This window comes from Elephantulus edwardii, unplaced genomic scaffold, assembly GCF_000299155.1.
Source record: "Elephantulus edwardii isolate Elephantulus edwardi_28Jun2011 unplaced genomic scaffold, EleEdw1.0 scaffold00216, whole genome shotgun sequence".
Lineage (NCBI taxonomy): Eukaryota > Metazoa > Chordata > Mammalia > Macroscelidea > Macroscelididae > Elephantulus > Elephantulus edwardii.
In genome coordinates, this window is record NW_006399966.1 from 722350 (window position 1) to 736804 (window position 14455).

At 37.3% G+C, this 14455-nt stretch overlaps 1 protein-coding gene across 1 annotated transcript in view; it reads right to left on the reverse strand.

The window, feature by feature from the left end:
• TANC2 (tetratricopeptide repeat, ankyrin repeat and coiled-coil containing 2) overlaps positions 1-10952 on the reverse strand; it is a 380809-nt gene extending 369857 nt beyond the window's left edge. Inside the window, exon 1 of the mRNA XM_006897797.1 lies at positions 10886-10952. Coding sequence (XP_006897859.1) covers positions 10886-10952 — 67 coding nt within the window. The remainder of the gene's footprint in view (positions 1-10885) is intronic.
• Positions 10953-14455: the final 3503 nt, after the last annotated feature.

Below are 14455 nucleotides of genomic sequence, written 5' to 3' on the forward strand. Positions count from 1 at the left end.
CAACAACAACATGCAATATGGTAACCAAAAAGCCAAAGTAACCACCAGAGTCTTCAGTCAAGACTAGATTCCCCAAAATCATTAGTCGCCAAAAAGGAAATCACCCAGAAGCTTCATATTTCACATCTATTACAAGTTAATGTAGACTAAGTAATACATGAAAATAATTTTTATTAAAGTAACACACAGCATATGATACCATTCAATACCTATATGGTGACTGGGAATGAACTCTATGAACACAGTATTTTTTCTTCCAAGATTTATATCTTCAGATATATAACTAAAGGACTTGTCAATCTCTCATCTGAAGATAGTAAAACTATTTTATTAAAGAAACAAATAGAATTATGGTTATACTTTATCATGTATCTTTTTAATAAGGTTACTTTACCATATTACACTGACTATAAGAAGTACTTTTACAAAGCATATGTCCTAAGAATGATTTTCTACGATGAAGTTTCCATGGAGGATATTCTGCCTCATTCTCATTTTTACTTCCAGTATTATTTGTTCTTTCAATTTAAGAAAGTAAAATTATTAATGGGAGCTTAAGGGAAGAAAATGGCTTGTTCATTCTTAGTTTAGGAAACATAACTAGTGTACCTACTTTCAGAGAAATGTATTAAAGATCTCTATAGAACTACTAAAAAAAAATACCCAATATTTTGGCTAGCAAGATATTTAGAGATGAATAAAAGAAATTCATGGCTCAGGTCAGAGTACTCTAAATATAGGTTGAAAAAGAAGCGAGTGGGGAAACAAAAAGAAGTCAGTGGATTTTTCCCGAGGAAAGCACATGTAACACGAATAGAAGAAATTTATGAAAATTGGGCTGAGATGCTGGTAATAACAGGGAGCAGAGTTTATTTCTAGGATCAAATGTTTTAGAGTTCAGTGTTCTCAAAATTAAGGCATGCATACAACTCTTATACGAAGAATCTTCCCAACTCACAAAGATACATTTTAGAGATCCTAGTGGACATAAAGTCTGTAAGTGCTATGATGTTAAGTGCCACGAGTCGCTTGCAACTCACAGCCTAAGTACGGCCACTCTGAACCCTGCTCTATGCTGTGCCAGCCTCATCTTCTCCAACAAACCCACTCCCATTATCCCAATCACTGAGTCAATCCATCTTATCCAGGATCCTCCTCTCTTGCTCTGTACCTCCACCCTTCCAAGTATGATGTCCCTCTCCAAGGACAGGTCCCTCCTTGCAAAATGCTCAAAGTATTCCAGATGGAGCTTCAGAATCATTGGCTTCAAGGAGCAGACTGCTTTCAACCTCTCAATGACGAACTTGTTTGTTCTCCTAGCAGTCCATGTTATACTCAATACTCTTTTTTTCCCCTTTCTTTTTTTTTGTTTGTTTTGTTTATTATTATTAATTTTAATGAAAATTTTCAGAGACTCTGGATTTCCATTCATTCACTGTTGCACTTTTCTCCCTGCCCTCCCCTCTCCCCCAGTACACTCTTCTCTTTGAAAAGTAAAGGAAAAATTCTTTCATTGTTGGTATATTTAATACAGCACCACAACTAAAAGACATCAGTTCTCCTTCTAACATCCTTAGTTACTGCCCAGCTTTCTGATGCATAGCAAGTAATTGTGAAGACCAGGGCATAGATCAAGAGCACGGTAGTCTCCAGACTGATGTCACTGCTCTTCAGCATGCTGGAGAGATCTCTGACAGATTTTCTCAGTACAATTTGTCTTTTGACTTCTTGGCTGCTGGTACCAAGAGTGTTGATTGTGGAGTCAAACAGGTTATAAATGTTAACAACCTCTACCTCTTCTCCATCCTTCCTGGGGCTGCCAATTGCCCAGTGGTGAGAATCTTTGTTTTTTTGATGTTGAGCTTAAATCCATATTGAAGGATTAAAGGACTTTCTGCAGCAAAAGCCTCAGGTCCTCTTCAGTTTTGGCAAGCAAGGTTGTGTCATCTGTATAATGCTTGTGTTTATAAGTCTTCTTCCAATTCTGATACCACATTCCTTCTAGTAGAGCCCAGCATCCTGGATGATCTGTTCCACATATAATCATGCCAATTTTTAAAAAAATTCCTTTTTTCTCCATTGAGCATCTCTGGCAATTCAAAACCACCAGGACAGCCTCAATGTGTGTGGGGAGGGGACGATTAATCATGGGGTTGTAAAATTTGATTAGGGGGTGAGGGATATTGGAATAATCTGGTCTGAAAAACAATGTATTCAAATTTTGTAAGTAAACTAAGTATAATTAAAAAAATAAAATTAAAAAAGAAAAGAGGTACAGCCTCAGAAAACTGAGGAGAGGCGGTATGAATTATTGTCAGTTTGACAGTAGAGGTTCTGATTTGATTTTCGGTTTAAGGAATAAGAGCTATTTACCCTTTTTTTCTTCTGAAGAAAATTAAAAATGTTGGGAGGGGTAGAGAAAGAAAACTCTTTGGTGACATGAGGGCTAACAACAAACACTTTAATATCCTAAAGAAACCAGTAAAAACAAAGAAAAGAAGAGACAATGACCAAGCTTTTTCAGTTAGACTAGAGAGACAGACTCAAGAAGGTCAATAAAACTCAAGTAAAATAATGAATAAAAACCCAATGGTTTTTGTTTTTGCAGGTTGGGTTTGGCTTTTGGTGGTGTTTTGTTTTTTGAGGGGGAAGAGAGGATTTAGGCACATCATAGTACATGCTGGGAAAACGTCAAGATTCAATAAAAAAAAACAACATCAAAATCATTGCTGTTGAATCCATTCTGACTTATAATGATCCAAAACTGGCTTTCTGAAGTTATAAATCTTATGGGACAAGACTATTTCTCTGTCTCCCACAGACCAGCTGGTGAATTCAAACTGATGGTCTTTTGGTTAAGAGCCCAACACGTAACACACCAGGCCACTACAGCTCCTTAAAACTAAGATTGAGGGGAAAGGAAATAAAGCAGTCAGGAAGAAAATAAAATACATCTTGGAACATGGAAAAATGAGAATGATCACTGACTTCTTATCAGAATCACTGTGAATCCTGGGGCAACAGAAAAATATCTTGAAAGTGCTAAAAGAAAATTACTGCCAATCTACAATTTTATAACCAAGAAAACTAATCTTCAGAAATAAAGGCAAAATAAAAAATTTTTCAGAAAACAAAAGCTGAAATTAGTCATTGCCGTAATAACTACACATTAAGCTAGAAACATCACTTTTCAAGGAAAAAACAAAAAATGTAAAAAAAGAACACAGAGAGAACAAAAGATATTTTTAAATAGTAAATATATTATAAAGTATGCTGTGAATCTTTGCAAACACTTGTTATGCATCAAAGAGCTGGACTAAGGAGGATAGAAGGAGAATTGATGCCTTTGAGCTGTGGTGCTGGAGAAGAGTATTGAGTGTACCACGGACTGCCAAGAAAACAAACAGATTCATCCTGGAAAGGGTTAAACTGGGTGGCTCCTTGGAGGCAAGGATTTTGAGGCTCCGTCTAACATACTTTGGACATGTTGTAAGGAGGGACCGGTCCTCGGAGAGGGACATCACGCTTGGGAGGGTGGAGGGACAGCGTAGGAGGGGAAGGCCCTCTATGAGGTGGACTGATTCAGTGACTGGGGTAATCAGGATGGGTGTATCGGAGATGGTGCGATTGGCAAAGGACAGAGCAGAATTTAGGGCTGTTGTACATAGGGTCGCTATGAGTCACAATCGACTCGACGTCACATAACAACAACAACAACATGCTGTGAAGCTCAACACGGTGACACTGATGTGCCAAATGCGATAATGGTTACCCATAGTGGACAGTGTTTGGTGGAGCTCCCCAATGAAAACAAGCTTGGAAGCAGGAGTGGCATCCACTTCCATAAATAGCTTTCCTCCGGAAACCCTATGAACCTGGAGAAAGGATGAAAGTCACCCAACTGTTGAGGACTTTCATTCATGGGGTTGCTATGAGTCGTGTCTATGACTTGATGGCACTTAACAACAACACATATACTATATGTGGAAATAATCTAAAACAACAAAGCATGGTACATAAGTAGATAATTCATAACCATAGTGACAGGTTTAATTATTTCAGTAAATAATTTTTATAATAAAGATATAAAATATTTGAGCAGTTACCATTAATAAAATTGATCTACACTAAACTCTTAAGATCAAAACATGTCAGAAAAGACTCTGAAACTTGCACCAGAACACTGTTGTTGCATCAAGTCAAGTAAGACTCATAGTGACCCTATGAACAATTGATCTGAACATTGTACTACACTGTCATCCTCACAATCTCAGACACATTCTAGCCCCCTGCCACAGTAAGTGTGTCAATCCACCTGGCTGAGGGTCTTCCTCTCTTTCACTACCCCTCCACTTTTCCAAGCATGATGTCCCTCTCCAACAAATAACCCCTCCAAGGAGTAATTTGGAGAGGTCCTTGACTACAGACATTCCAAGTCCAATAAATCTCCTAATCTCCTGACTACTAGTACCAAGTGTAGTGATTGTGGATCCAAGTAAGATAAAGTCATTGACAGTCTCAAATCTTCTCTCCATCTATCATGATGTTGTCTATCAGTCCAGTGATAAGGATTTTTGTTTATTAACAATGAGATGCAATCCTTATTGAAGGCTGTGGTCTTTAATCTTCTATAGCAAGTACTTCAAGTTCTCCTCACTTTCTTGCTGAAAGGCTATGTTATATCCACATAATAAAGATTATTGATGAGTATTCTACCAATCCTGATGCCACATTTTTCTTCACAGAGTCCAGCTTCTTGAATCATTTGCTCAGCATAAAGAGTAAATAAATATGAAGAAAGGATACAACCCTTATGCACAGCTTTTCTAATTTTAAACCACGCAGTACCCCCTTGCTGTGTTCAGACAACAACCTTTTCTTGGTCTAGGTACAGGCTTTGCACAGGCACAGTAAAGTATTCTGGAATTGCAATTTTTTTCAATGTTCGCCATAATTTGTATGATCCCCACAGTCAAATGCTTCTGCACAGTCAATAAAGCACAAGTAGATATTCTTCTGATATTCTTTGCTTTCAGCCAGGAACAGAATATGTTGTTATGTGCCATCAAGTCACTTGCAACTCACAGATCCTATGTATAACAGCCCTAAACCCTGCTCTGTCTTAAGCCAACCTCATTGTCTCTGGCACACCTACTCCCATTGTCCCAGTCACTGAATCAGTTCCTCTCATCCAAGGTCTTCCTCCTGTGCTGTCACTCCACCTTTCCAAGCACGATGTCCCTCTCCAAGGACTGGTCTTTTCTTGCAACATGCCCAAAGTACGTCACATGAAGTGTCAAAACCCAGGAGTTGCCTGGTTTCTCCCTCTTCAGGGCAAACCTCTTTGTCCTCCTAGCAGGCCATGGTTTATTCAATACTCCTCTCCAGTACCACAACTAACAGGCATCAATTCTTCTTCTATCATTCTTAGTCACTGTCCTGCTGTCTGATGCATAGCAAGTAATTGTGAAGACCAGGCCTTGATCAAGCACACCTTAGTCTTTAGACTGACATCGTTACTCTTCAGTACTCTGGAGAGGTCCCTAACAGCAGATTTTCTCAATGCAATTATTCTTTTGATTTCCTGGCTGCTGGTACCAAGAGTGTGATTATGGAGGCAAGCAAGCTGATGCTGTTAACAATCTTAATCTCTTCACCAAAAATCTTAATCTCTTCACCATCTATCATGATGCTGCCAATCAGCCCAGTGGTGACTGATTATTTTCTTGATGTTGAGCTTCCATATTGAAAGCTGCAATCCTTGACCCTCTGCAGCAAATGCCTCAGATCCTCCTCATTTTTGGCAAGAAAAGTTGTGTCATCTTCCTAATGTAGGTTTTTGATGAGTCTTTCTCCAATCCTGATGCCATTCTTCCTCAGACAGCCCAACCTCCCAGATCACCAATTCCACATATAGACTGAAAAACATGGAGATAGGAGGCATCCCTTGCATACAGCTTTCCTGATTTTGAGAGAGACCAATACAAAGGTATGACATACTCAAGTAAGACAGACGAACAGAAGATTTCAAAAGGCTGCTAAAGATTACAAATCAAAGTATTACAATGAAGTTTACAAATAAGTGGGAGTTAGAAAATCAAAAGGAAAGAACATATTTGGCATTTCTCAAGGTGAAGGAATTGAAGAAAAAATACATGCCTCGAGTTGCAATACTGAAGGAATCTATGGGCAATAGACTGAATGACACAGGAAACATCAAAAGAAAATGGAAGAAATGCATAGTCAGTGTACCAGAAAGAATTGGTTGACACTGAAGCATTTCAGGAAGTAGCATATAATACAGAATCAATACTAATAAAGGAAGTTGTTCAAGCTGCCAGAAGGCATTTTCAAAAAAACAGGGCCTCAGGAACTGATGGAATACCAACTGACATGTCTCAACAAAGAGATGCAGCCCTGGATGTGCTCACTAATCTATGCAAAGAAGTTACCTAGAAAGATAACTTGGAAGATAGTTACCTAGCCTTAAAACAAAAAAAAATCCTTATGTGTTCTAAAAATAAAACAAAAAAAAAAAAAAAAAGGAAATCCAAAAAAATGTGGTGATTATCGAACCATATTGTTAATGTCACATGCAAACAAAATTTTCCTGAAGAGTATGCAAAAACACCTCATCAGTACACCAACAGCAAACTGACAGAAATTCAAGATGGATTCTGAGAGGTTATGGCACAAGAGATTAACACTGTTGATGTCAGATGAACCTTGGCTGAAAGCAGAGGCTACCAGAAAGATGATTACTTGTTTTACTGACTATGAAAAAGCATCCATCTGACTGTGTGGATCATAATAAATTATGGGTAACACTGAGAATGAAAATCCCAGAACACTTAACCATACTAATTTAAAATCTATACACATAACAAGTAATTATCTGAGCAGAACAACAGAGCACTGCATGTTTTAAAATCAGGAAGGGTGTGTGTCAGAGTTATATTATGTTTCCATACCTACTCAATTTGTATGCAGAACAAATAATTTGGGAAGCCAGACAATATGAAGAAAAATGTGGCATCATGATTGGAGAAAGACTTACCAATAGCCTGCATTATGCGATGACACAATCTTGCCTGCTGAAAAGTGAAGAGGATTTGAAGCTATCACTGAAGATGATCAATTTGGATTACATCTCAACATAAAAAAAAAAACAAACAAAAATCCTCATAAGGACCCAATAGACAACATCATTATAGATGGAGAAAAGATTGAAGTGGTCAACAATTTATCATTTTATTTGGATCCACAATCAACACTCATGGTATTAGCAGTCAAGGACTCAAAAGATGTGCAACACTGGGAAAATGTATTATCAAGGATTTATCCAAACTATAGAGAGTAAGGATGCTATTTTAAAGATGAAGGCACCTAATATAGTCCATGATCATTTCCATTGTTTTCTATGCATCTGAAAATTGGACAGTAAATAAGGATGAGAGAAGAAGAATCAAAGCCATCTAACTATAGTGATTGCAAAAATACTGAATAGGAGTGCCAAAAGAACAGGTGGTGCTCCTTGGAGGCAAGGATAGAGAAACTTTGTCTCACATACTTAGGAAACCCTGTGAAGAGCCAGTCCTTGGAAAATAGCACCATGCTGAGAAAGGCAGAGAGTCAGAAAAAGGCAGCAAGACCTTTAAAAAGACGGAACTGACAATGGTGACTGGAACAATGGAATTAAGCATGACAAAGTTCAGACCAGGTGTTCACAGGGTCACTGAGTCAGAGTTGAGTCTTAGGCACATAATAACAAAAACATACCCAATAACTGCACATTTCCAAGCACATCCAGAATATTTATCACATTTACTATATCTGAGTTGTCAGAACCAAATTTCCATAAAGAACAAAGGAATAAAATAATACTCAATAGGTTCTCTGATAATATGCATTTAAAATATAGATCTGTAATAATAAGACAGCAGGTATATTTTTAAATATCAAAGAAGAAATCACAATGGGAACTGCAGAACCATTTTGAGATGAATAATGAATATGCCACCAATGTAAACTGTAAAATATGAAGGAAAATGTAAAAAATTACAAAGAATAATAAAAAAAGTCTGTCACTCACTTATGATAAATGACTACTAATACAAAACAAATATTTTATATGTTTATTTTCAATATTTCCCCTCTAAGAATATATATATCATTTAGGATCCTTTTCTGTTTTAATTGACTCAAAGAACCAAATCCCCACCCCCAAACCTCGACAGTATTTTTTTTTAAATAATCTTCACAAACTGTATTTTCATGACTATAATAATCTCCAACTTGTATTTCAATTTTTGTACAAACCTGCACAGATGGACCATATATACTTAAAATCTTATTTACCAGAGTGCTCTGGACCACAATAATGTCACACAATTTAGATCCAGAAAGTTTTTAATAAGCCTACAGTGCTGTTTCTTCTGACATCCATTTTGGTTTCTTCTTTCTCCTCCTCCTTTGTAATGACCTTTTGCTTTCTTCATGGATGATATTTTTTATGTCCCCCCACAGTTCCTCTAGTCTTTGATTACTGGTGCTCAAATCTGTTCTTGAGATGATTCTTAAATTCAACTGGGATAAATTCAAGGTCTTATCATGGTTCCTGTGGGCTAGTTTTAATTTTCTTCAGCTTCAATTTAAACTTCCACATATGTAATTGATGATCTGTTCCACAACTGGCACCTGATCTGGTTTTGATTGCACATACTGCAATTCTCCAACGATTCTTTCCACAAATATAGTCAATCTGATTCCTGTACAATCCATCAGGTGAGGTCCATGTGTAAAGCTGGCATTTGCATTTTTCAAAAAAGGTATTTACATAGAAAAAACTATGGTATAATCACACACTGGAATAGGCAGCACTGAGAAACAATGTACTTGTCAAACATTACACAACATGGGCGAGCCTGGAGAACATTATGCTGAGTGAAGTATCTCAGTCGCAAAATGACAAGTACTGCATGAAAAGCTGTTATAAAACAGGACTGAAAGGGGAGGCTGGGGGGAGAATAAGACAAGAATGGATCGAACACTGCATTGGAATAGATAACGGGAAGAAGGTCCGAAAGGAACATATACTAGGTATTACATGCATGAAAGTAATCTGGAACAAGAGATGCATTCCAAAGAAGACTAAATGAGACTGTAGGGAGGAGGAAGGATGAAAATGTGCAACAATGAATGAATTTAAAAGGGGGGGGGGAATATGTGCTTGAAAATACATTAAAGGGCTAACAAACCACCACTAAACATTTTAAAAGGCATTTGTTACTGAATAAATCATTGAGTGCACAAAATTTGATCACTGAATCTCCGGCCTTATTTCTGTCGCAAGTCTATACTTTCCAATTACCCATTCCTTCCTCATTGTTTCAGCTTTTGTGTTCTAGTCACCAATAACTGTGCCCATGTGGAATCTATACGTAAACCAAGAAGCTGTTGCCCAAAGGGAGTAAGGGAACACTTGAATTTATAACCAAGAAGAGTGTGTGTCAGGATTGTATCCTTTCACCATATCTATTCATCTGTATGCTAAACAAATAAAATCATGAAGCCAGACTCTATAAAAAGGAATATAGCATCAGGATCAGAGAGAATACTCATCAACAACCTGTATTATGCAGATGACACAACTTTGCTTGCAGAAAGTGAGGATATGGAACGCCTGCTTCAGAAATAAGGACTACAAACAGTCTCTGTATGGACTGCATCTCAAAATTAAGAAAAAAAAGTCCTCACCACAGGATCAACAGTCAACATTATGATAGATGGGGGGGGGGGGGAATTGAAGCTGTCAATGATTCTATCTTGCTTGAATCAACAATCAGTATCCTTGATACCAGAAGTCAGGAAATCAGAAGACGTATTGTACCGAGCAAGTCCACTCTCAGGAACGTCTCCAAAATGTTGACGAGCAATACTATCAGTTTGAAGACTAAAGAAGGTGTGCCTCTTTCAAGCCATGGTCTTCTCAATCACCTGCTATGCATCAGAGAGCTGGGCACCAAATAAAGATAACAAGAAATTGATGCCTTTGACTTGTGAAACTGGAGACAAGTACTGAATATCCAATGCACTGCCAAAAGAATAGATATGTCTTGGGAGCAATGCATCCAAAGTGCTCTTGGAGGCAAAGACGACAAAACTTTGTCTTTCATGCTTTAACATGTAGCTCGATGAGGCTACTAGTTGGAAAGGGCTATCATGCTTGGAAAGATGGAGAGCCAGTGAAGGAGAGGAAGACTCCCAACAAGGTGGACTGACACAGTGGCTTCAGCTATGGGCTCTAGTGTGTCAGAGATGATGAAGAAGGTACAGGATAGGGCAGGCTTCAGGGTTGTTGTTCATTGGGCTGCTATGAGTCATACTCAACTCGACAGCACCTAAGAACAACTAAAGTGGAACTTTGGTGGCCTACTGGGTAAGGAGGTGTTCTGCCAACTCAAAGACTTAAAGTCCAGATCTACCAGCTGCTCCAAGAAAGAAAGATGGGCAATCCCCTCTTGCACAATTTACAGCCTCTGAAAATCTGCTGGAGGGTCAGCTATGAGTCAGCCCGACTTGAAGGCACACAATTACAATAACAGTACAATGCAGTGAAGTATTAGTTTCCTATGTTAGAAAAAACATTTTTTTCTTCATAAACATTTCTTTTATCTTATTATTTATTTTTTTTAATCTTACTATTTCTGATACATGTTCTATCTATTCCTATCTCTTAAAGAAAATATTGTGGCCTAATGGAATATACATTGTCATATTTATTTATAAAATAATAAGTAAATACATAAATTGTTATAGCATTGATATTCCAATAAATTTCTACTTCTAAAATACTACACAGAATAGAAGTATCATAATCACTTACCACTTGACCTGTTTTTGCGACTTGATTTCCCACCTGTGAGAAGCATCTTGAGACTATTCCGAAACATGGTTATGCTACTGTGTATTACCAAAACTGCAAAAGAAAATGTAAGAAAATTTGTCTTAATTTTTTTATGTCAAACTAAAATATCATTAAGACTTAATTTGAAATATACAGAATTAAAACCCACTCACTGCCATTGAGCTGATTCAAACTCACAGCATCATTAGGTTTCCCAGGTTGTATGTTTTTATGAGACTGCCTAGCTTTCTTTCATGTATCAGCTGGGTCAACTGAATTGCTGAACTGTCAACTTATCAGCCCCGCACATTAAGCACTAGGCCACGAGGACTTCCTTATAATATAATTAACCACATTTAGGGAACTCTGAATAGTGAAACTCAGCTGCTAACCCAAAAACAAATTACCTCTTTGGTAGTTTGAATCCACAGAAGAAAGATGAGGAGTTTCCTATCATGAAATTTACCGCCTATGAAAACCCTCTGGAGGGTCAGCTATGAGTCAGTTCTGAAAGGCTGGTAGGGAGTGAGTGTAAACTACATTTAAATATATACATAATAATATTTCTAACTGAACAAAAATAATAGCAAAATACTAGTAAATATTTAAATAATTCTTTAAAATTACACTATGGAGAAAAAATAAATGGGAACAATACACTGAAAAAAACATATGTTGCATTAAAAACTATAAAATTTTTTTAAATTCCAAGACAAAAAAAAAGAAATACTAAAAAGTTTAAGAAAGAAAAGAAGACTTTGAACCAGATGGATTGATACAGTGGCTGGAACAATGGGTACAACAGAATGTGAGGATGGTGCAGGATTGGTTAAGCTTTTGATCTCTTGTACATAGAGTCCCTGTAAGTCTGAGTCATGAGGGCACCTAACAACATCATAATTGAATGGTTATTCTTTCTAGTAAGAGAAGCATGCAAAAACTAAACCATCACTATAAGCCATAATAATGAATTCTCCCATGAACTGATTTTATATCAATTTATAGAGTCATAAATATGTAACTTCCATTAAAAAAACAAAAGTACACTACAACACTTTGAGTACCTGAAATAGTAAGGGTGGATATCACAAAAGGTAATCAAATATAAAAAGTAGAAATACGTAGTTATAAACAGACTACTGCTCCCACTGCCTCTCTAATTCTTGGATAAAGCTCTTATATGCTTTATACACGAATACAGAGTTTAAGATGAAAAAAATGTATAGCAGCTGAAAATTTCCTATTGGTCAAGCCACATTTCCACCTCACAAGCCTACATATTAGAACTAAGTAGTCTGCCCAAATAAATTTTGCCATCAGTGAGTTTGCAATTCCTTTCATATACTAGATTTCTATCTCACGGTCTAAGGATCAGTATGTCTCCACACTACTCAACTACAACTAGTAACACCATCTAAGTTATTGTAGGATTCCCTGCGGGAGAAAAATTATGAGCAAGCCTGACAAGAAAACACAATTCGAAACAGATAAGACAATTTTAAATAGATCTTGGGGCGGAGGATGTTTTATTACTGAACCATGCATATATTCTGTAGAAGACAGAAAATACAATCAGAAAAGCAGAAGAATGCTAGCACTGTTGGAAGAAGGATGCAATGATAAAATAGCTACATCATCTTTCAGTTTTCTTATTGCTTTGCCCAAAGTATTGCAACGTCTTTCAAGATGATATGAAAAAGAAGTTGAGACATCAACTTTGTACTCATACTTTCTTTAAAAAAAAAAAAAACTTTTACTGAACACAGCTCAAAGGAATTTTCATCTTCTATTTGAAAGGTAAAAGAGAAGAATATTGTCAAATGAAGATGCTTCACAGTTATTAAATGAATATAAACAGATGTTTTACCATTATTAGATTAAACAAATATACTGATAAGTACTCCAATCTCTAATGATGAAGGTATAGGAAGGTATAATTAGTCATATAAATTCTAGCTCAGATTTGAGTCTTCAGATGACCATACTGTATTATTTTTTTCAAATGGAAGAATCAATGACTAAATCCTAGGACTATAAGGTTGGTTAAAGATACAGAAAATTACTAGAATGACAGAGGCAGAGGGAACCCAAAAACATACTAAACCCCATTCCTGTGAATTCCAACTCACAGTGACCTTGAAAAACAGTAGAACTGCCCCATATGGTTTCCAAGATTGTAGATCCGCTTAACTGCACACGTTACCATCTTTTCCCTATGGAGTAGCTAGTATATTTGAACTCTCTTTTATAGGCTGATGAATGCAAAAGAGCATTTGACAAAATTTTCAAACACCTCTTTGAAAATGTATTTTTAAAAACCCCAAAACGTCACCACTCCACATGCTATAGAGACTTATTCAACATGCTTTTCTAGCCATTGTGGGCATAAATGTCACCACTAGGCTGGGCTGTTGTTTTTAGATGTCACAGAGTCAATGTCAACTCAGAAGGACCCTATGAACAACAGATGTAAACCTTGCTCTATCCTGTGCCATCTTCAAATGCTCTGATATGCTCTAGCCTATTGTTGCAGTCACTGTGTCAATCTATTTTGTTGAGCTTTTCTCTTTAAATCTTCACCTCTCCTAGAATGATATCCTTTTCCAAGGAATGGCCTCTCCTGACAACATGCCAAAAGTGTGTGAGATGACTTTTCACTATCTTTGCTTCTAAAGAACACCTTGGGGGGGGGGGGAAGTAAATAAGATAAAGAACACCCTGGTTGCAGTTCCTCAAGACAGACTTTGTTTGTTCTTTTGCCAGTCCATGGGATATACACCATTCTCCAACATCACATCTCAATGGCATCAATTCTTTTTCCATCATCTTTACTCATGACCTAACTTTCAGAGGCATAGAAAGTAACTGACTTTCATGAGTCATGACTTGAATCAGTTGCACCTTAGTTTTTAAACTAACAATTTTCTCTTTGGCACTTTGGAGAGGTCCTTGACAGCAAACTTTCCCTGGCAACACATTTCTGCCAATGTAGGGTATCTGTGGTCCACCAGGGGAACTGAGTGTTTTACTAATATTGTTAATAGTGGAACATGCAAAGAAAGATCATTACAGGGAAGTAGGTCAGTGTAGTCACCCCCACTAGGCTTAAACTGTGTGGATTCAGAGGCAGAAAATGGGAACCTCATCACCATCAAGAAAGAAGCAAAGCATAGCACATCCTTAGGGCCAGAGATCTTGAATCAGACAGTGAGACCAAGACACAGCAGCCTAGACAGCAGCAGTGAAATCAGAAGTGATGATCTGCAGACTAAAGTGAGACTGACCTGAGGCAGATCTGCCATTCAGAGAGCCAGAACTGGATGCATAATTGGCACTGAACAAAAAGATCTTCATAACACTTGCCTGAACACAAGGAAAAGTCCAAAGTCACAATGGCAGAGAGAGGTCTGCCTAATAGCAAATCCAAGTAGTTGCCCTGGTTGAAAAATTATACTCTAAGTGTTTCCAACCTGAACAATTATCTGTTACTTCCCTAAAAAATCTTGTAATCAGTATTGTCTTTGAATTCTTTGTGGTCATTACAATGAA